This window comes from Brachyhypopomus gauderio, chromosome 3, assembly GCF_052324685.1.
Source record: "Brachyhypopomus gauderio isolate BG-103 chromosome 3, BGAUD_0.2, whole genome shotgun sequence".
Classification (NCBI taxonomy): domain Eukaryota; kingdom Metazoa; phylum Chordata; class Actinopteri; order Gymnotiformes; family Hypopomidae; genus Brachyhypopomus; species Brachyhypopomus gauderio.
This window is the reverse complement of record NC_135213.1, coordinates 4216039-4237779: the sequence shown is the minus strand read 5'-3', so window position 1 is coordinate 4237779 and position 21741 is coordinate 4216039. Positions and strand designations below refer to the sequence as shown.

The following is a 21741-nucleotide window of genomic DNA, read 5'->3' as shown; positions in this document are numbered from 1 at the left end:
TAGTTGAGGAGAGAGTTGGTCAGACACACACACAGGGGCCTGACCATACAGCGCTCTATATGTAGCAGTCAGGATCTTTCATTCAATCCTGTACATAAAACTAGGACTGTGGGGAGACTGTTATAGGGATAATGTGGGATGTTCTCTTTCACCTAGTGAGCCTTGCAGACGATTGCGGATCTATCATGTGAAGTAAAAAGACATTACAAAATGAAATAAAAGCATGTGTGAGGATCTCTAACATTTTGAAATTACAGATCTCAGTTTGCTGATATTTCACAAGTGGAATAAGCAGGACTTCGTCAGTCGACTAAAGTGGCTGCCACATGACATAGACTCGTCAAATAAAACAATATATCATGCATGCTAGGGTGGGCAGCAGAGGAAGTGTTCAAGGCTTTGCCTTATCAGGGGTGGGGGAATCTCATCTGGAGCACCAATCAAAATCATTAAGCTGGAGGAAGTAATCTGCTGTCCAGTCCCTGATCACATTCAGGCAATCTAAAAGCTCAGCCTGCCTCTGAACCTCATTAGGTTTGTAAAATGAAGTTGGATGTCATCCATCTATAAGTGATTAAACTTTATTATATTCAACTTTTCTATGAAATTCCCCAAAGGCAATAATTATTATGAAAAAAGAGTGGGCCCCGGAATTGAACCCTGCAGGACACCACAGGATAATGGGGAGAACATTGACATAAAATTGCCCATTGACACACTAAAATGTAATTCAGTGAGATAAGATATAAACTAGTCCAACCCTATACCTGATATACCTTCCCAGTCCTATAATTAAAATGTGATGGTCACATGTGTTGAACACAGAGCTAAAGTCGAGTTGCATCAGTACTGTACAATCACCCACATCAGTTATCATTAAAAATATTTCTAGCACACTAGTGACCACTAGGGGGCTGTGGTACTCTAGGTAGGTGCCAGGGGAGTAGTTAGGGTTAGGTGCCTTGCTCATGGGCACTTCAGTCATGGCCTTGAGCCTGGGAATGGAACCCATGACTCTCTGATCACAAGACCGGTTCCCTACCCACTAGACCACGACTGCCCTAGAGGAGCACTCAAGACTCAAGTGTGGTCTCGGTAGAATGGTGGCTTCAAAAACCAAACTGAAACTTGTCGTAGACACTGTGACTTTCCAGAGCTGCCAAGATTTGTTTGGCCACAGCATTCGCTAATGTTTTTGATAAGATGAAAGTTTTATCTTATCAAAGCCTTAAGCATTGCAGGGTATAAAAACTATGAAATGTTATTAAAGGCTGATGATAATGATATTTTAAACATGTTATCATTCAAGATGGAAAACATTCAGGAGACAGTAGCAGATTGGTGATAAACAGTACTGCTAAACCAATAGTAGGTAAACATCAATGATGAAAAAGAACTTGGATCCAAAAAGCTAGATGAGACTCTCATTGTACTTATCAGACCTATCAGATCCTCTTGATCCCTGTGTTTCAATAGCTTAATAGTTTAATAGTGACATGAATCAGTGTAAAGTTTATCAAACCTGTTTTTGCCTGTTTTATCAGTTTGAAAGTGGTTTCAGGCCTCTTTAAATCATATTCATTTTTCCTAAAGATCATAAATACAGCACCCTCCATAGTTATTTGCACCCTTGGTTAACAAATGTTCTAATAAATTATTTCTTTTTAATAAAATATGGGACAATGTTGCAAAAAAATAAAAATCTAAGCTTTAACTCATGTGCCTTTATTTGGTGGGGAAAAAAATCACACATTAAGAAATAAATCTTTTGAATGAAATCATGTGTGCCACAATTATTGGCACCCCTGGTGTTAATACGTTGTTCAACAAGACAGCACTTAATCTTCTCTTATAACTCTTCACAAGATGGAAGAATACAGAAAGAGGGATCTTTGACTATTCCTCTTTGTACACCCTCTCTAAACCGTCCAGAGTCCTGGGTCTTCTCCTACACACTCTCCTATTCAGCTCACCCCACAGGTGTTCTATTGGGTTGAGGTCTGGGGACTAACCCTTGGGAGAAACTTCATTCTGTGTGTGGTGAACCAGTTTTGAGTAGAATTGGCCACATTATCTTGCTGAAAGACCCAGTGATGACCCATCTTCAGCTTTTGGGCAGAGGCCACAGATACTGATCCAGTTCATGATCTCATGTATCTTCACAAGGTTCCCAGGTCCTTTGGAGGAGAAACAGACCCACAGCATGACCGATCCTCCCCCCTACTTAACAGTGGGCATGAGGTGTTTTTCTGGGTACTCATCCTCGGTGTTACGCCAGACCCACTTAGAGTGCCAAAAAGTTCTATGTTGGTCTCATCTGACCAAAGCACACGGTCCCAGTTAAAATCCCAGTATTGCTTGAAAAACTCCACCCGTTTACACTTATGAGTATAACTGAGGAAAGGCTTTTTCCGTGCATGCCTCCCAAATAGCTTGTTGGCATGTAGATAGCACCTGATAGTTGATTGGGAGACCTCGTAACCCCAAGATGATACCATTTGATTCTCTTACAGTGAGCTTTGGAGAACGTTTTACTTCTCTTACCATTCTTCTCACTGTGCGTGGTGGCAGGATACACTTGCGCCCTCTTCCAGGCTTGATTGTCACAGTCCAGATGTTTTGAACTTTTTGATGATTGCTCTCACTAGATAAGGGCATCTGCAGGTGAGGGGCTATTTGTAGCCATTGCCTGATTTATGAAGGTCGACACACATTTGCCTCACTTGAGTAGTGTGTTCTCTTGTCTTTCCCATGTTTAAGAGAAAGAGGCCTCTGTGTAACGCCATATTTATACCCCAGAGAAACAGGAAGTGATGAATTACTAATTAAAATTTCCAAAATACTTAATCCAATTTATAATCTACAGTCGAAATGAATGGTTCTAATACATTTATTTCCAAGAAATTGTTAATTTCCAATAACTGTGGAACAGGTCATTTTATGGGAAATAATCATTTCTTAGTCAGGATTTTTTCTTTCTTTATTTTTTTTCCACTTGAGTTGAAGATTGCTTTTTTCTACATTTTTTCAGAGTGAGATTATGCTTCTGCAATAAAAATGAATTTATTTTAAGGCATTTGAACACATTTGAACTAGGGGTGCTAAGAATTATGGAGGGCGCTGTATAATGATTGTATATGACTGTATATGATATAATTAGATACATAATTATGATCCTGCCACAATTATGTATCTCAGTTTATTTTTGCTTATTAATTAGACCAACTATCTTGAGTTAGTGGAACAAAACTCAACGTTCGTGTACGTATTCATTTTCTGAGCTGTCCGTCTTTTGTGCGTGTGCGTACCAGGGTGGAGAACATGGCCATGCGTCTGGAGGAGGTCAACGAGCGGGAGCACTTCATGAAGGCCTCCCTGCAGACGGTGGACATCCGCCTGGCCCAGATGGAGGAGCTGATCGGCCGCATGGCCGCCGCCCTGGAGAGGGTGACGGGGGTGGAGCGCGGCGAGGTGAACAGGGCTCGCTCCAGAACCTCGTCCGACTGCACCGACACCAACTACATCCTGAGGCAGGGCAGCTTCAACAGCCAGGAGGGCAACGCTACCTACCGGCTCCAGGAGTCGTTGGAGCAGGGTGGTGAGGAGTCCATCTCTCCCACCTCGCCCACCGCACTGGCGCCGAGGGTGCGGAGCCACTCCTTCTACGTGGGCCACGCCTCCAGGGACAGGGGCGGGCCGGAAGGCTTCTTCAAGGAGCGCTCCTTGAGCTTGCACCGAGCCAATAGCTCACAGTCCGTTTCATCGGGGGGCGGGCCCAAAGAGTGCAGGCCCGCCCCTCTGAACACTCTGTCAGTGCAGCAGCAGCATCGGCCCTCCTCCTGTATAGACATATACGTGTCGACGTCAGAGGAAGCCCCGCCCACAGAGAGCTTCCTTGAGCCAATCAGGATGCTCCCTCCTCTTGCTCGAGACTCCTCCCTCCATTCTGAGATCATGGAGGGGGCGATGTCCGGGGGGCGGGACTACTGCGGAAGGGCGGGGCCAAGCGAAAGACAACCGGACGGCGCGGTCCTGTTCGAGGACAGCGCCGCGGCTGACCTGTCGCTGTGCTCCGCCCACCTGCTGCCGGACAGCCTGCCCCCCTGGGACCCGGACCCGTCCCCTCCGCCTTCGGCCGGCATCCTGGAACGTTCCAAGAGCAGCCGCTTCCTCTCGGCGGCGGGGCCCCTGTTCCTGGACGAGCCCCCGCTGGTGAAGTCCCACAGCCTGATGTTCCCGGTGCGCGGCTACTACGGCGGCGTGGGCGTCCAGGTGAAGGCGGCCGAGTACACCAGCATCACAGACTGCATCGACACGCGCTGCGTCTCCTCCCCGTACCCCGCGCCCGAGCGCTCCGACTCGCCCGGCGGCTCCTTCACCTTCGAGAAGCCCCAGGACATGGGCACCTCGCACCCGGAGCGTGACGCCGAGCTGAGTCACGCCGAGTCCGACCCCGAGGAGCCCGCGGAGGGCTCGGCCGACGCCGGCAGGCCCTGCCCCGGCGGGGGCGGTGTGGGCTTGGACCTCGGGCTCGGCTCGGCCCTCGGGCCGTTCTGCTCCCCGCTGTCCAGACTGGAGCGGGCCAACAGCTGCTCCTCCTCCGAAGACTCCCACTCCAACATCTACGCCCGGAAGAGCTTCTCCATCAGCGAGCGCATGGACAAGGGCCGCGGCAGCTCCAGGAACCCGTTCCAGAGGAGCAAGTCTGGGGCCAGGGCCGACGGGAAGAAGGACACGCTGTCCCTGCGGAAGCTGGCCAAGCCGTCAGCCTTCCAGAGCTTCGACGGCAGGCACAACCTCACGTGATGACGGCGTGTGGTGGAGGATCATGACATCATAGGTCTACTGTAGTACACGTAGGATGGAGAAAGTGGCTCTAACTTGTTTGATGTCCAAGGGCCCGTCCATCAAGCAGTTAGCACTGTTTGGCTGAATGTCGTGCTCTACATCGTAATGGTCTGTGACGGTGAGCAAACTAGCGCACTATGACACTGTAGTACATGTATGGATTTTCTTCAGTTAGACGAACATTGCCAAGTGGCTAAAATGGTTCCTTTGAACAGCTAATGTCTAATGTTAATTATTTTCTGTGGTTTGGGGTGGAAATAGAATAGGGGACCATGTATTCAGAATTAAGAGTACTGGGCTTCTGTTTACTATAGAGGAAAAGGGCGTTCCCATTTCAGTTGAAACAGGCTTTAAACAGAGGGACTGTACCCTTGCTCAACCTCGAATTAATATCAACTGAAGATATGTCTTAATATTTTGATTTCTACTATCCATGTTTTAATCACACTGATCGTGGTTTCAAATCGAACTCAGCTTAAACCTTAAAGGGAAATTTTTTTTAAGAACGAGACATCTGGGAGACGAGACCTTCAGATTTTGTTGTATATAAAAATGTTATTTTATCTTGGACTTATTTACACTTTACCACTTAAGACACACACTTCAACATACACATGCATAAACTTTCTTATAGTATATACAAACGCACACATATTTTCTCAAATGTTGAATGTAGATTAAATCTAGATGATCATGAGACATACATTTTATTCAACCATGGAAACTTGCTTTTTAGACCCTTATAGGGTGCGACCAGCGCTTTTTAAATGTTTGCTATTATAATTCAAAGTGCTTCACAGTTTCTTTTTTCCCCCTCGATAGTTCTGTGGGCCACGTTTGCACACCTGCCGTCCTAACATGTGGTCCAGGCAGAACAAACATCAGACATGATATCGTCTGGGCTTTCTGTCTAGTGCAAACATTCTTCAATCTTTTGTTCCTAATCATACGGCCGCTTCTGCTACGTCAGATCATATAGAGAGAGAGAGCTTACCTACCCTGTAATTCTGAAAGGGAACACGAGATGGCAGTATTTCCTTAGCCAAAAAGAAAATGAGAAAAAAAATTAAACAAAATTATCTGAGATCCAATTAACGACGCTCCAACAGCTCGTTGAACGTTTAATATACAATATATAGAATGTATTAAAAAAAACAATTGGATTCGTGTTCTTTTTAGCTTCTTTTCACAGCCAATATTATTTATGTAGACTTGCTATGCAAGACACCGGAGCAGGTGCGGACAGGGAGAGATTTTAATGCACTTTAGAGCAGGTGTTGATTTGATGTATGCACGTCTCAATATGAAAGACGATAGTCTCCCAGGGGTTTGGAGCCGAGCCAAGCTGGGTCTTCCCAACCAGGCTTGCTTACCGTCATTAACGTTCTGTTTCACATCTTTAAAATGCTGATTTCATTTCCTTCTTCCACATGACTGGGCATTTCTTTTGTCGTCGTGGTTTATTTATTTCTTTAGTTTCCTTGGATCTTTTTGTGTGTTTAACCGGGCTACAGTATGATTACTAGGTTATTTACATTGCTTTATTATATGTATATACAAACCTATCACAAATGATTCTTTATGGTGATTGAGAATTTCTGTGGTTATGCTGGAGTAATTTGGGTGGATCTGTAAAGGCTGGATATTTGCATTTTCTTTTAAAAAGAGAATCTCATGTCATCCATGTTATATGTGCAGAATCACTTTAATTCATAATGGACAAAATGGTTAATAAAAAAAAAGAAAGAAGCAGCCCTAAACTTGTAATGACTAGACGAAGGACAAAGTATGTGTTAGAACTGAGACTCTGAAGCAATACAAACTCAAAGGAAACTATTGTGAAGTTTAAAAGTGATATAATAGGAAGACTGTCAAGTGTCCTGTCTGCCTCCACTATGTAACCTGATTCTTTTGCCTTATTCACGTGCAATAGCGATAAGAGATTTTAATATTTAATTACTAACATCCACTATACCACAGGGTCAGAAGTAGTCATTGAAGACCCGTGTTAACCAAAAAAAAAAGGTTTTAAAAAATAGAGTCTGAAAATATAAAATACTTTATTTTTCTTGTGCATATTCAGATCACTGTGGCTTCCATCTAGTCTAATATGTACCATATTACATCTGCTGTACCTTCTACGTGAATTGGCCCTTCAAACCAAGCAAAGACGAGGGCAACAGCATACGAGCCTTTAATGAAGGGTCTGGCATCAGGTGTACATACACCATTTACCCACAGGCCTCCAGTACACCATACTTAACATCGGACTGGTTCCAGTACACAGGCTCCATCTTTAACATTGGACTGGTTCTACTCAACAGAGCAGTGAAGCTTTGGTCCCGGAGCCAGTACTGGTCCAGACGGTGTCCCCCAGTTTGGTGTGTGTCCCAGTTTGGTGTGCGTCAACCGTCCCCCCCCCCATCCAAACCATCAGCTCTGACACACCTTGGCGAGGTCCTCTGCTAATCATGAAGGCCTCTGTGTGGCCCCTGAGCCCTCTTCTGTGTAGTGCTGCCACCTTGTGGCCCGGGGGGTTGGGGGCTGGTGCCTTCAGCCAGTTCTGAACGTCCGGCCTGACTGCTCAAGAAACGCTAGTTCACAACCTCTCTTAAACCATAAGCAGCATTCCCATACGCACCTGATGGTCAAGGCTCTATATGCGGTCCGTAAATGTTACGCGGACTGTGGGTCATTGCTGCATTCAATGCAAATGAACTGAAGAGAAAGATTCTGTGCATCTGTTAACACTAAGAAACAACCTACCTGGCGTTGTGCCAAAACCACACGAGGAAACGTCATGTACAGTATTTTCTTAATATTTTCCTATACAGTAGCATACAGGTTTGTGAATTATACTCCACCTTTAAGTCCCCATTTTCCCCACCCCTCCTCTTTTTTATTTGTTTGTGAGCACTTGTATGCTAATGAGTCCAAGCACATGTTTTCCGCAATAATATTGTAGTTTTATCTGAAGGGGTCATAGTTGATTTAGTGTCCTAAAAAATGCATGTCGCTCTTCCACGGGATATGAATTGAATTCTGGGAAACGAGAGCACGTGGGGGTGTAAGGGTGAGATTAACCTCACCCACCCACAGCTGTAGGTTAAGTATTTGGATGCAAATATAAATATGTATTCTTTAATATTAATGTGAATAGGACGTTTGGCATGTATTACTAAATAAATGAATATTTAAGTGAATTAGTCGCGTATTTTTTTTCGTTCTTTTCCTACCGTGACCCTCTTCAAACTGTGTTTGAAGACAGCGATGATAATCTGTCTGCACTAACAAAGGGACATAAACTAAGTATAGTGTTGAACTTGTCACTCCGACACTCCGTCTCACCCTCACATGCCCCCCGGGTCACCCCGACTTAGAGTCGCGTGACCGCGCTAACTGGGGCGCGCGCTTCGCGGTTGGTCTCGCGCCGGGCCCGTCACGCGAGGCGGTGCTGCAATGCCAGAGGCTGACCGCTGGGCGGCGGTCAAGCTCACTTCTAGTTCACTTACGGAACATTCTGTTCCACAAAAACAAGACACACGTGGGCAGTGCCGGTTAAAGCGAAACACCACCAACGACGTGACCTAAATGTATGTTGATAACGGCTGTTCGGAACACGCCCGAACCTGACCCTTGTCGGGATTACCAGAACAGGAGAGTGTTCATAACTCCACACAGCGCCATGTCAAAACACTTAGGACGTCCTGTTCCATTATAGCGCACATTTACGCCTAGGCGTCCTAATCCCAGCCTGAATATTTACTTCTCCTAAACGGGTGCGACACGAAGCGTTTGGTGTTTAGCGTTGAGTCTAAGTTTAGATTTCAGAAGTGTTGGACACACTAAGTCAATCTCTTCCCTCATGGTCCATATTCTCCCGTAAACATGAGAGGGGCGTGGCAGTCCAGCAGAGACCCCGTTGCCCTTAACTTATGTATGTGGGTCACGTAGGTCCAACACTGAGAATCACTGTTTGAAGTGATTCAAACGCGAGTCTGATGGGCTATTCGAGTGGTCTTAAGACGACACTGTAGGCCACTTCTGTTTTATGACTTTGTAGAGAGGCTACTTAAACCGATCGCATCGTAATAAACGTGTTTGGTACGTTTTGTTTTATTTATAAGCGATCTGCTGTTAAGATATATCAGATTAATCACCAACATTTTTGGTTCCTCTAACACGGTTTGAATGTTAGAGCACAAAGTCGCTTGGGCAACTTCTGCGTTCCTGTTTATTCGAGGAATACAAATGTGCGAGGCAGGTCGGGCATGGGCCGTCCTGTCGTCGGGGTAAATACTTCTTTCCTAGAATTGTGTCCTGGGGTGAACTAACTGGTGTCCGTGGTTTACTCCGAAAAGAGTCATATTACACTTGCTCCCATTGGCTCGCGTCTTCCTGCAGACCCACTACAACCCCCGCCGCCTTCTCGACCCATTCCTGCAGACAAACGGAACCAGACGCTGAAATCGCCCCCGATTTATTAGTTCTTGTAAAAATACTCAACAACTCTTGTTATGCAGCGCAGCTTGCAATGAATGCGCGAGGCAGGTGGGCGCGCACGCGCTGGAGCTGTTTACTCAACACTGTTTTAATCTGCGTACATTCAGCGCGCGCCCGTGTGGGATTAACGGGTTATTATAAATATATTTTATAACAAAAAAAAAAATTATCTGTCATTTTGAATATGCGCGTCTCTCGCACTTTTCTTTCGTCTCCAACACGTTCCGTGCGCGTGTTTAACGCGGGGAAGGATGTCAATCACGTGTGCGCGAGGGACGTTTTAACACCACGCGAGCGCGTGCCGCGGATGACGCTTCATCGCTTCCCCGCCGTCGGACTCGAATGGACGAACGCGATTGGACCAGCGAGCCGCCAATCACGTGCCGCCTCGGCGATTCCTGGTAGCGCGCTCGAAACCTCGTGGAAGCACGAGCGTTGACCAATCGGACCGCAGCCTCGCGGTGACCAATCAGAGGGCGGCCTCGTGATGACGCCCTGGGATTCCGCGAAACTCTTTCAGGAGAGAAGGGTGCGCGGCCGCACGCGCACCCGGGCGGGAGTTGACGCAGTTTAGAGGAAATAAGGAATCACAGCAGAGAGCAGCGCGAGTTCGGGGGACTTACACCGGAACCGAGACACGTCTCTCCTGCTCGCGGAGATAAAGACACCAGGGGTTTGATCCCGGCATGAGTTAACTCAGATCTGATCTTATCTGCTGGAGTCTAAGTTTAAGTCTAAGTGACAGACGCGTCTGATAAACCAATAAACCCCCATAAACTGTTTGTTTCACGTTTATTCGGAGTTTGCAGAGACCAGCGGAGACATGACGGACGTGGATCTGGCCAAGCGTTTGGTCTCCACCTCCAACGGACCGGGCAGCCAGTGTTCGGAGAAGAGACACGTTGAGGAGATATCGAAGGACAGTCAGGAGAGCCGCACACTGCTGATGGTGGCAATGATCCTTCTGGACCTGAACCAGTGCGACCCGGGCTCGCTCGGCACCGCGTGTGTGGCAGGGAACGGCCCACCCGGCGCGAGGGACAACCGGGCGGGGAGATGCGCTGATCCGTTAACGGGGCGCAGCAGACCCGGCAGAACCGAGCCGAGACATCCTCGGACACGGCGGGCCGGCGGACGGGTCTCCGCCGAGAAGAGACACTGCTGCCCGTACGCGGGGTGCGGGAAAGTGTACGGCAAGTCGTCCCATCTGAAGGCGCACGTCCGCGTGCACACGGGTGAGTGTGTTGGGGGGGGGGGGGGGGGGGGTGTAACCGCAGGTGCGTGTGGGTGTAACGGCACCGAGTGTTACTCATCATGTGTGAGCACACAACGTGTCTCGGGGCGTGTGGCAGGATCCACAACAGGGTTGCGTCACATCTCTATACACACTGATGAATAATAACACATCCGTAAAGGATCATGACGTAGGCGAAACCATTTTCTGGGTCAGAACGCCCTCATCTGAATAGATCGATTTCTTACATGTTCGTGTTATTATTGATCTATTCGTTGATGTGCGTGCGATGAGAGCCTCGTGTAGGGTACCGTGATCACGCGGTGGTCCATACGTCCGGAACTCCAATGCGACGTCCACCCTTTGACCGCGCGTGACCTCCCCAAGTTCCCCAGACACCAACGTTGTGCACAAATTGATCAAATGTTCTTTGTGAAAGGACTAACACAACGATCCTCTTTCTCCCTGGGGGTGATCGGGCGTGCTGGTAGGCGAGAGACCTTTTGGGTGCACCTGGCCCGACTGTGCAAAGAAATTCTCCCGCTCGGACGAGCTGACCCGACACCTGCGCACACACACGGGCGAGAAGCGCTTCTCCTGCCCCCTCTGCGACAAGAACTTCATGAGGAGCGACCATCTGAGCAAACACGCCCGGCGACACGACGCCTTCCACCCCGCCATGCTCCAACACCCCAGACGGACACGGGGCTCCTCGACCTGCGGTTCTGAAGAAACGGGCGTGTGATTAATCCAGACACCTGAAATATGCCAACACTCTGACCTTACCATGTTCAAATATGCTTCACCTTATCCAGTCGTTAATTTGAGCTATCCTCTCACACATCTTCTACCCGTCTTGCACAGATAATAGACTGTATTATCTGGACTTCACTTGAGTTTAAAGCATTTTGTTTATAGACTAACGGTATGTTCGTACTTTTGGATTATGTAACAATGTCTATTCGTATCATTTTAATTCCATAAATACGTGAAAGGCTAAAGAAATTGATGTATCTGTTAAGTTCCAATCTTCTTCCGTTATAACGGAGAACGTGTTCGCAATCGTAATTCTGCAGCTGTGGCCTACGAAATCACGAAGTGAGCGCCCCCTAGCGGCGACGTTCATGGTGGCGCCCACGAGGGAATGTGAGGTGGAAAGTGTGAGGATGGGTTTGTTTTGTATGTTGTTTGTTACATTACTCAGTTTGTCCTCATGGTTTTGTGTTTAACTATCATAGAAAATTAAGACACGGTAAAATCCCGAAAGTCCTGTTTTTCTCACAGTGTTAAATGACCAATCTAACTGTGGTGATTTTACCTTGTGTAATAACATAGTCATTTTATATAATATGTTTGGTTTATTATTATGGTTAGTGTTGGGGAGATGTATTTTTTTCCCAGTGTGGAATGCTCCATCTGTAGCTTGTTTTTCCCCTCTAACACTTTTGGTTCTGAATGCATGTTGCACAGAGTTCAAGAGGAAGACGCTCATTGACTTGAAATCTTCAGTGCTGTGATTTGTGAGTGTGTGAGATGTGAGCAAAACTCATCACAGCATAAGAGTCCCAGAGCCAAGCCAACACAAAGAGCTGCAGTTACTGTGAGATGGAGAAGCTGCTATTAAAACACATACACACACACACACAATCACTCACACACACACAACTACACACACACTCAGTACAAAGCTCCAGATTAGGAGCTTTTAGAGACAAGTGCTTTTAAGGCTTTGGACTGCCACGATTTTAAACTGCGAGCTCGTGAAATGGTAGGAGTGTGTAGCCATGACAGCCACTCCTGCACATTGTCCTGGGCCCACCGGTGACTCCAAAGTTCCTCAGACTTTATTCAGGTTATGAATGTAGAAAAATGATACCACTCATCACAAATGATTTGCACACAAAAAAATGAACTTTTGTCACTGACCACCACTTCAGAGCAAACATGTCTGTACATATGAGGGTAATTTAAAAGTTTCTTTTACATTGTATTATTCTCAACAGGGTGGTGAACGTTCAGCCCATTCATTTGTCTTTTTCCATGGTCATTCAGTAAAAAAAAAATTAAAACAAAGTGAAACCAACAACTGTGGTATGTGGTATTTGTATGTGTAGCATTTACCTCCAGAGTAACCAGGATGTGATATCTAGAAAAGTCCCTTATTTAGCCGGATAAGGAACAAATCAAAGCTGCCCAACAGGAGAACTGCCCCATAGGAGGACTGCCCAACAGGATTACTGCCCCACAGGAGAACTGCCCCAACAGGACTACTGCCCCACAGGAGGACTGCCGCTCAGGAGAACTACCCCACAGGATGACTGCCCAACAGGATTACCGCCCCACAGGAGGACTGCCCCACAGGAGGACTGCCCCACAGGAGGACTGCCCCACAGGAGGACTGCCCAACAGGAGGACTGCCCCACAGGAGAAATGGTGTGGAACGTTCCAACTGGAAGGTGCAAACATTTGTTTTCACTTGGTATAAATGACCTAGCTGCGTGAAATCTTCCACCATCTTCTTAGAAAGTGAGCGTATGGATAATCTTTTCCCAAAGTCAGCATTACCATGGCGATTCAATGCACATCAACAGGTTAATTCTGCCTTAGGTTTATTGACTTCATACACAACGGAGACGAGTTATAACATAGTCAATACATAAATGGATATTTATCTCCACAGTCAGTAACATAAAGAAATCATAGTAATAAATTGCCCATTTATACCTCTCACTGAAAAAATATAGCAGAGCACTTGACAGGTGAAAACGAGGCGTGTGATTGGTTCCTTAAGGCAACTAACAGGAACTTCAACAGAGGACACAGGAGCATGTGTGTGGAGCAGACCTGGAGCAACAGGAACCCAGAACAACTAACACTGAAGAGTTATGGCACAGTCAAAATAAACAACGATAGTGAACATCACACTCAGGGTGGTGCTCGTCTGGTGGTTAGTTTAACACTACGGGGCTGTTCCACATTGGTGCTTTAGCTGTTAGCCTCGGTCTTCTGGGATGTTCTAGCAACATACGTGAATCATGTCTTGTAAGGCATATGCAAAAACAGTACCAATAAGAAAACAGACTGGGGCATAAAGTACAATATCTGACGAAACCATAATGAAATCATCATAAAATCTAAACGGCAACTCAGGCATTTGTGTTGATAATAGCACGACCAGTTGATCTTCAGTATGACCGTATCATAAGCCTATAAAGGTGTTTAATAGCCAATCGAGTGGTTCAAGATCCAAACCACCATAATTGTTTATTAATGACTATTATTTCACTGACATTTTTATTACCCACCTAACGATATGTAGATAAAAATTCTCCTGCTTCATCTCCAGGATTATTTGTTGCTTAAACTGATTTCATATGCTCTTAATTGAAATTAGTTTTACTACTTTGTCCTACTCACCAAGTTGTAAATATTGTGCCATTTAAGGTGCAAAGTGACAAGAGAAGTTACAGTGTAGCGTGTGAGAGTGCGATCTGGAAAGTATTACCAATGAACAGCTCGTTTTAAGGTTCGTGACACTTTGAATTTAATGTCACACTTTTGTAAATATGACACAGGCCATTACAGACAAACATTAAAGTAACTAAGCCAGTAACGTCATAATGGCTGTCCGTGTACAAGTAGGATGTGTTTGGTTTGGCAGTACATGCAGGAAGGAAGATTCTTTTTTGGCGAGAGAAGAAACGACTGTAACTGGAACACAAAACGAACGCACCAGTTTCTTATGATGACACGAGGGAAATTGTCAGTGGCCATCATACAGGACTGGAAGGTTTCTTCCTGTTTTTGGTGTTACAAAAATCCAATTACAGGACACTAAATACTTAAAAATTTGCCACTCACTCACACCAAAGTCTTCATATGCACATTTTACTTTGAACACACCTTCAATTTGATATACGTCTGCAAATAAATAGCATCAAATCAGAAATCAGCGACGATTAATCATGAGGAAGCAGGATGCTTAAATTCATTCAGGTACACCAAATGAACGAGATCAACACATCTTCTTTAGAGATATATACCGCATTTCATATGCTTGATATGTTATTGGATCCTTTTTTAATGACACATTCCTCCGCGAATCATTGCTCCAGGTGTGAACAAAATAAACAGCTAACCGATTTCGGACAGCTTAATAAATAAAAGTAAACAAAGCGAGAAACGTAAAACAAAGTGCGGCGTTCTCACACATGCTACACAAATCTGCGTTCAGTGGTCCCGACGAGCCACTAGCACGATGCCCCAGAACACTAAGGACCAACGTGTTGCCCAGGCAACGTCCCTTAAGCACGTACAATAGATATAAAAAAAAAAGACAAATCAACCAAAAACAAAACTGCAAAGTAAATGCAGTAAATACAACATGATAGCAGTCACTACAGTGGATAAATCTATTCCAGTCTGCAATAGCGAGTGTTTTATGCACAGTTAGATCATTTGCAAATTCTCTTCTTCTTTTTTTTTAAGCTTAATCTACCTCCACTTGTACAGTATGACACAATGTCCACTGGGGGGCAGTAGCACATGATCCCACCTAAAGTACCAGCAGACAGCGCACCCTACCATAGGAGGGCACTACCAGTTATAGTGTGTGTGTGTGTGTGTGTGTGTGTGTGTGTGTGTGTGTGTGTGTGTGTGTGTGTGCGTGTGTCTGCGTGTGTGTGTGATATTCATGTTTTCCTGTACACCGTGTTCATCATAACATTAACTGCACACTTCGTGCTGTAATATTGATTAAATGTTTTTAAAAGGAAGAAAAGGGGAGAAAGGGGAAGATAACAGGGGGAGATTCAGAGAGAGAGAGAGGGAGAGAGAGAGGGAGTGGGAGAAAGAGGGGGAGAGAGGGAGCAAGAGAGAGGGTGAGAGGGAGGGGGAGAAAGAGGCAGGGATAAGAGGGAGATAGAAAGAGTGAAAAGGGGAGAGATGGAGGGAGAGGTTGAGAGAGAGGGAGTGAAAGGAGAGAGATAGGGAGGGAGAGAGAGGAAGAGAGAGGGATGGGGGGTTTACTGGATCTGACAGGCGGTCGATGGCGTAGCCTGACAACACATGCAGGTGGGGTTGACGGATTTGGGCGGGATGAGGTCCAGGTCTTCATCGTCGGGGATCTCGTCCAGCCTGTATCCGTCTTTCAGCAGCTGGATGTTCAGGTCCTGGTTTATTTGCTGGGGGGAGGGGAGGACCACGTTTCTAACTGGTCCTTCACACCACCTCAGGATCCAAACGCTCTCTCACGCTAACTCAGAACCTCCACAGCTTCCTGCTGTACCTCAGAACTTAGTGTAAACCTCACGAGGTCAAGATCAGACCTGCCTGGTATGCTTATTTGTTTATGTGGCTTATTTCTTTAATTTAGAAACATCTAAAATTGCAAAAATGTATAAAATTATTATGTTAGTATTAAACTTGTCTAATACTGACTACAGAACAATAGCTATACAACTAACTAAAAGGCTGGATTCTAATAAGGGTAACTGAAATTGTAAAAAACTGCAACTGTTTCTTTGGATACTATATACATGTGACAGGCATCTCTATGCTTACATTAAATATAATATAGACAGTTGCAGTAGCATTTGGACGTTATCTACTTAATATAGTACAAAATGAGAGCAACAGTCTGATTTTCAGTCAGCATTTCAGTCAGCAATGAGCCAAGCAGTGATAATGGGTGAGGTGTGTGATGAGGGGTGAGGTGTGTGATAATGGGTGAGGTGTGTGATGAGGGGTGGTTTCACATATCAGGGTGGGCATCATGGCCACTGGACTGAAGAAGTCGTCTAACCGACGCTTTGTGAAGCCAAGGTTGGAGATAAAAACTGTACTTCACAGAATGGTTGGTCATATAAGGAGGAAATGGTTGCCAAACGCGGTTGGTTTGGTTTAACCAAAAAAAAAAGGCGGAGTCATCTGTAACGGAAGAGAAGGGAGGCTGGACATGGGATTGGTGGGAGGAGTTACGGAATGCTTCGCTTTTGAGTGACATGACATGGAGCCAATTGGGGTGGATTGGGTTACCCAGTGAGTCATAGGTACCTGTTCCCTTAGAGACCTCACCTCGGCCGAGGAGTATCCAGACGAAGAGTACCTGGACACGTCGAAGTCATCATCGCTAGGAAACAAAGGGAGCAAAGGTCAAAGCAATTGCCAGATGGCACCTGGCACCAGGCACAGGGCACCAGACACAGGGCTGACAGTGAGAACAAATGACTGGGGCGTACCTGTCTGTGTCTAGAGCTACTAGTGGTTTCTCATCTGGGCTTTGGTCTAAGGAGGAGTAACCTTTGTTGGGAACCACAAGCCTTGTGGGAAAGAAAGAGGCGGGCAAGAGTTATAGAAATAAACACAATCATGTTAGCAATCGAAAGTACCCTGCTCATACATTTTTAATGATGAATATTTACATTATTTGTGCCTATTCATTGTCCTGAAAGGAGAAAGCGTTGATGGATTAGAGGGCCCACACGTCCAGCGTGGACCCCAGTCCTGGAGAGCAGGCACACGTACCTCGTCCTGGCCATGACGTTATTCTTCTTCGGCTGCTGGTTGACGGGACTCCCAGCCGTGCCGTTCTTCAGAGAGCCTTTCCTGGCCAGCTCCCGCTGTTTCTCTGCTCAACGACACACATCCTGGTCAGCCCGTGGCAAGGCCCGCCCCCCAAAACCCCACCCCCAGAACCCCGCCCCCAAAACCCCGCCCATCGCCTCTTAAACCTCCATCCAAGCAACCATGCAACTTCCTCTGGACCCATTTTTTACGGAGAGGTTCACAGAGATAATCGCTTTCTCATCAAGCTAAACCTTGTTTGGGGTCTCAACATGGTTTGGCATGACGCTAATAGGTATAGGTTAGCTCCAGAGCAAAACTAATTAACCAAGAAAGACTGGCTGGCACATTTGTATTAAGCAAAAAAAAAATGTGTACATTTCATTTCCCCCAAAAGATCCTTTTGAATTATTCACCAGCAAAGTGTTTTGAATAATAGCCCAACTAAAATGTCCAAATGTATGCAAGTCTGTAAACTCAGATATAATCCTGGAATGGCTGTGGTGCTGACCCAGCTGTTCCTGCTGTTCTAATTCATCAAAGCCCCAAATCTAATCAAACGTCTCCGGAGAAAATGAACTGTTCATTTTTAGTCACTCGATCACTCCTCAGCCCACCTCGAGAAGACCTGCAATGACCAATGTATAAAATGCCAACTCAACACTGCTGTTTTCTCCAACAAACAGCTTGCAGTATATATAGATTTCATTTGGCCAAGGCCATCAGACTGCCCACATTCTGTACAGAGGCTATGACCCCTGGGATTTGACCTAACAGTTCAACCACGGCCGTGTTTACCGCATCTTACTGGACAAAATCTTCCTAAACCAGCAGAACTGATGAAGCTCTCGTATCAGAGACTTGTGGTGATGTCAAAGATCATAAGCATACAGTGGGTTTTAAATGGTCTTAGCCAGGCTGTGGTGACAGCGTACCAATTTTCCTTTGCAGGGGCGATGGTTTGTAGTTGAGTGTGGCTGGCTCGCTCTCTCTCGTGTCCGAGTCAGCCTCGGAGGCTGTGGAGGATGCTGGGTCCTAAAGAGAATCAGTCAAGCAAGCAATAAACGAAACGCTCAATCAGCCTACCAGGCAGTCAGCTGTTATTGCTTGACTGAGCATCTTTACGACAGTAAAAACTAATAAAGAAAACACAAACCTTAATGTACACAAGTGTAATATGAAACATGTAGTATGAAACACAGGGGGGGGGGGACAACAGAAAGTCACTGTCACAAATCTCCTCCTACATGCCAGATTCAAATATCCCCAATATCCCATGAAAGACCAGTCCTGTGGAAGCTCACCAAAAATTCCCTACAGTCCAGCAAAGATCAGACTTGTGTAGGCTCCGCAAATATTCCACATATTGCAACAAGTAATAAGATATGGGGGCTAACATCTCCACTCTGCTCTACAGGTAAGATGTCTTCAATCCTGTCTGGGCCAGCTGGTCTTGCCATGGGAATTAACCTAAGGCATGACACCAATCTCCCAAAGTGACAGCCTGTCTACAAAATTCTCTACAGTGCTGGTGGAAGGTCTACACACAGGGGAAAGGTCTACACACATGGGGAAGGTCTACACACAGGGGGAGGTCTACACACATTGGGAAGGTCTACACACATGGGGAGGTCTACACACCGAGGGAAGGTCTACACACATGGGAAGGTCTACACGCATGGGGAGGTCTACACACATGGGAAGGTCTACACACATGGGGAAGGTCTACAGACATGGGAAGGTCTACACACCGAGGGAAGGTCTGCACACATGGTGAAGGTCTACACGCATGGGGAGGTCTACACACATGGGGAGGTCTACACACATGGGAAGGTCTACACACATGGGGCCAGTACAGTCCACAGGCAGCAGCATCTCGCTGCAGTCATCGCCTACCCGCCTTTGTTCCCTTCCTCCCATTTTTTTGTTTGTTTGTTTGTTTGTTTGTTTTTGTTTTGCAAACGTTTCTCTGGCAACGCCGCTTCAGCTCCAGTCGTAGGTGTGGGTCAGAGTCTCTCTAAACGACTGCGAATGATTCCCTGTGATTTCCCCATCACTGGTCTACACAGGACAATATGAAGCATAAATGCAGCAGAATTTACAGTGTATGCGAATAAACGCTGAAATAAACGCCGGAATAAACGCTGAAATAAACACCGGAATAAACGCTGGCCTTTTGCAAATCCCTGTCTAACCAGACACCCACCGAACACACATCGCACTGGCCTGTTTTTCTTTCCGACTGCAGAGGAGAGGGATTTATATTGGCCCGTTGAACCACTCTGATCGGACGAGACGAGAACGCGCATCGTTTCACACGAATTATTGATAAATTGGAGCCTGGGTGGGAGGTGTGCACGCGCTCAGTGAGCACTCGTGCACACGTTCGTGCCTGCATGATGAAGCAGTATATGGCGATCCAGCAGGCCTCCACCAGACGGAGGGGCGATCCCATCAGAAATCTAACAATCATATATGTATGATTCACACAGACGCTGCTCCTCAGACATGAACGATAACGTCATTTAACCTCGAGACGAAATCGTCGTGTTTATCTGACTGAAACGAGAAAGGAGCGACGTGCGCCTGTGCGGTGTCGCATCTGTGCGCAGCATCACAGTACCACCACCGCATTAGCACATTTCAAAACATGCATCTCGCGTCCCATAATAACCGTGCGGGCATCAACCATCGACGCCCTGTTCCGTCCCAGAGAGCGACAGCCGTGATTCTGACCCGTCGGTACCGACAGAAACCACCATGAACGACAATCGCACGCAGGAATCCTTCGGTTCGTTAACGGACCGAAACGGACCGTGCTTGTCAGATGATATGCACAACACAGATACAACATCTGAGCAATCGGACACTGTAACATTTGCGATAGGATTATACTTACTAAGGCCTGCATTTCTGCTTCGGTCGGAACCTGAAATCGATCAATTTCTTCCATCATTTTGGCGGTGTTCGTGTCTTAGCCTGTAACGAGCGTCAAAGTCGGGATTCCCACTGAAGAGTCACCGCGTCTGGTTAGGAAAAACGTAAATGTGGTTATTGTTTTCGTCGGATATTTGTTAGCCCCAAGACTGTGCCCGTCTCTCCTTCATCCCAGCGGTGATAGTCAGTGGTGACCGAGCGGCGCGTCAACCTCCCACTTCCGGGAGAGATCAGTCTCGCCGAGTCGTCGCTCGCCCCACGGAGGCCGCCCTTCTCGGCGCTGCACGGGCAGTGTGGGCTCCACCCCGTCTCTTACACCATCACACATTACAAATCATCACCAAGGTTGTTTTTGTTTGGTTTGGTTCGGTTTTATGTTTATTTATGTTTTCGTGTGATGTACTATTCAGGGCAAATTTCATTTGAGTCCAATTTTTAGTTAAGCCCAAGTGACAACTATTAAGGCCATTTTAGGTGGGGGTGTCAAAAATATTCATGCAGACAGCACTTGGAATACTGTAATGTATGGCCCGAGGTCTTAAATGAGTCGAATTCTGTGCACCTGCAGATCGCGACCAAAAAAGTGGGCGAGGCTTCAGGACCATGGACAGCACCTCTGGTGTTAGGTTATCAAACGCATTTAGACGCTTTGCCTGTTTACATTTTCAGCCTAATTTTAAACCTGCTTTGTGCTCGTCTCAGTCACTTAACAGCATTAGGTCACCACGAGCTGTCTTGATCATACAATGTTTCCATTACATGGAAGGTGTATGCAGCGTACAGTGGACTCCATATAATTTTGTTTTCAAGTGTAGTCTACAAGGTACTTTAAAATAAACGTCACACTCTTCGACCAGCACAAACACCCGTGTCAGCCCAACTTCTTAAACTTGCAATTTAAAAAATGAAATCTTATTATGCTGTAGCATATGAGAGTGTTAATTAATCTATTTTAAGCAATCGTGCGGCAGGCACACATTTTATTTGATAACGTCTATTCAGTTTTTATTGGCTTCAAACGTCATGAGCGACACAAGCTAGTTGCCGCCAGATGGCGGTACGCACCAAGGCATTCGCGTTGACGGGGGCATTTCAAACGCAGTTCTGTTACTTTGAACCCGTTTTTCATCTTTGTTTTTTGTTTTTGGTATCTTTTGTGTTTAGCATGAATGCAACCAAATCTCCTTTTTTGTATTAGAGCACTTCAACGCGACAGTGAAAGTTTGCTCTTTGAAATGCTTTGTGCATGCAACTTAAGGTGGTCTATCCATGTTTCAAAGGAACTGTGTTAACTTGAAGTATACCCACTACCAAGAATATACGTGCACAAAAAGAAATAAAAAAGTTGGACTTATATCTAATATTCATTCTAATCTTGAATCATATTTATGTTCATTTGTTCATTGTCAGAGGCACAACAAGTTTGCACAAGCCAAATGCAAGTTACATTATCTGATTAGCTTAATAATATCAATATTCTCCCCTCAGAGCCCAAATTAAATCATGCACTCTACTCCCTGATAACCTGTTGGAGTGTTTAAATAACTAGCTCGTGTTGGATTAGCACTGGGTTACATATTTCATACGTAGTTTGAAGTGTGAACATAATTAGATGTCCTTTTTCATGATGGAGCTTGAAACCGAAAGTATTTCTA

At 46.0% G+C, this 21741-nt stretch overlaps 3 protein-coding genes across 10 annotated transcripts in view; 2 read left to right on the top strand and 1 right to left on the bottom strand.

Moving 5' to 3' along the window:
• trpm3 (transient receptor potential cation channel, subfamily M, member 3) overlaps positions 1 to 6639 on the top strand; it is a 139938-nt gene extending 133299 nt beyond the window's left edge. For all 7 annotated transcript variants that reach the window (XM_076999007.1, XM_076999011.1, XM_076999006.1 and 4 more), the window contains one exon: positions 3312 to 6639. In XM_076999007.1, the coding sequence (XP_076855122.1) occupies positions 3312 to 4806 (1495 nt within the window). In that variant the 3' untranslated portion in view covers positions 4807 to 6639. The remainder of the gene's footprint in view (positions 1 to 3311) is intronic.
• A 3212-nt stretch (positions 6640 to 9851) lies between these two features.
• Positions 9852 to 12676, top strand: klf9 (Kruppel like factor 9). Its single transcript, XM_076999029.1, has 2 exons — positions 9852 to 10586; positions 11077 to 12676. Exons 1-2 carry the CDS (start codon positions 10175 to 10177, stop codon positions 11328 to 11330), a joined length of 666 nt encoding a protein of 221 aa, XP_076855144.1. The 5' UTR covers positions 9852 to 10174; the 3' UTR covers positions 11331 to 12676.
• Positions 12677 to 13177: 501 nt separating this feature from the next.
• On the bottom strand, positions 13178 to 20383 carry fam219ab (family with sequence similarity 219 member Ab). Of its 2 annotated transcripts, none has more exons than XM_076999034.1 (6): positions 20049 to 20383; positions 18085 to 18184; positions 17111 to 17213; positions 16825 to 16905; positions 16640 to 16715; positions 13178 to 15768 (listed from the first exon to the last, which is right to left on the bottom strand). In XM_076999034.1, the coding sequence occupies exons 1-6, from the start codon at positions 20103 to 20105 to the stop codon at positions 15610 to 15612; spliced, it is 576 nt and encodes a 191-aa protein (XP_076855149.1). In that variant the 5' UTR covers positions 20106 to 20383; the 3' UTR covers positions 13178 to 15609. The 2 variants fall into 2 exon arrangements, with proteins under 2 accessions (XP_076855149.1, XP_076855150.1); XM_076999035.1 differs by having other exon boundaries at positions 16661 to 16715; positions 20049 to 20381.
• Positions 20384 to 21741: the final 1358 nt, after the last annotated feature.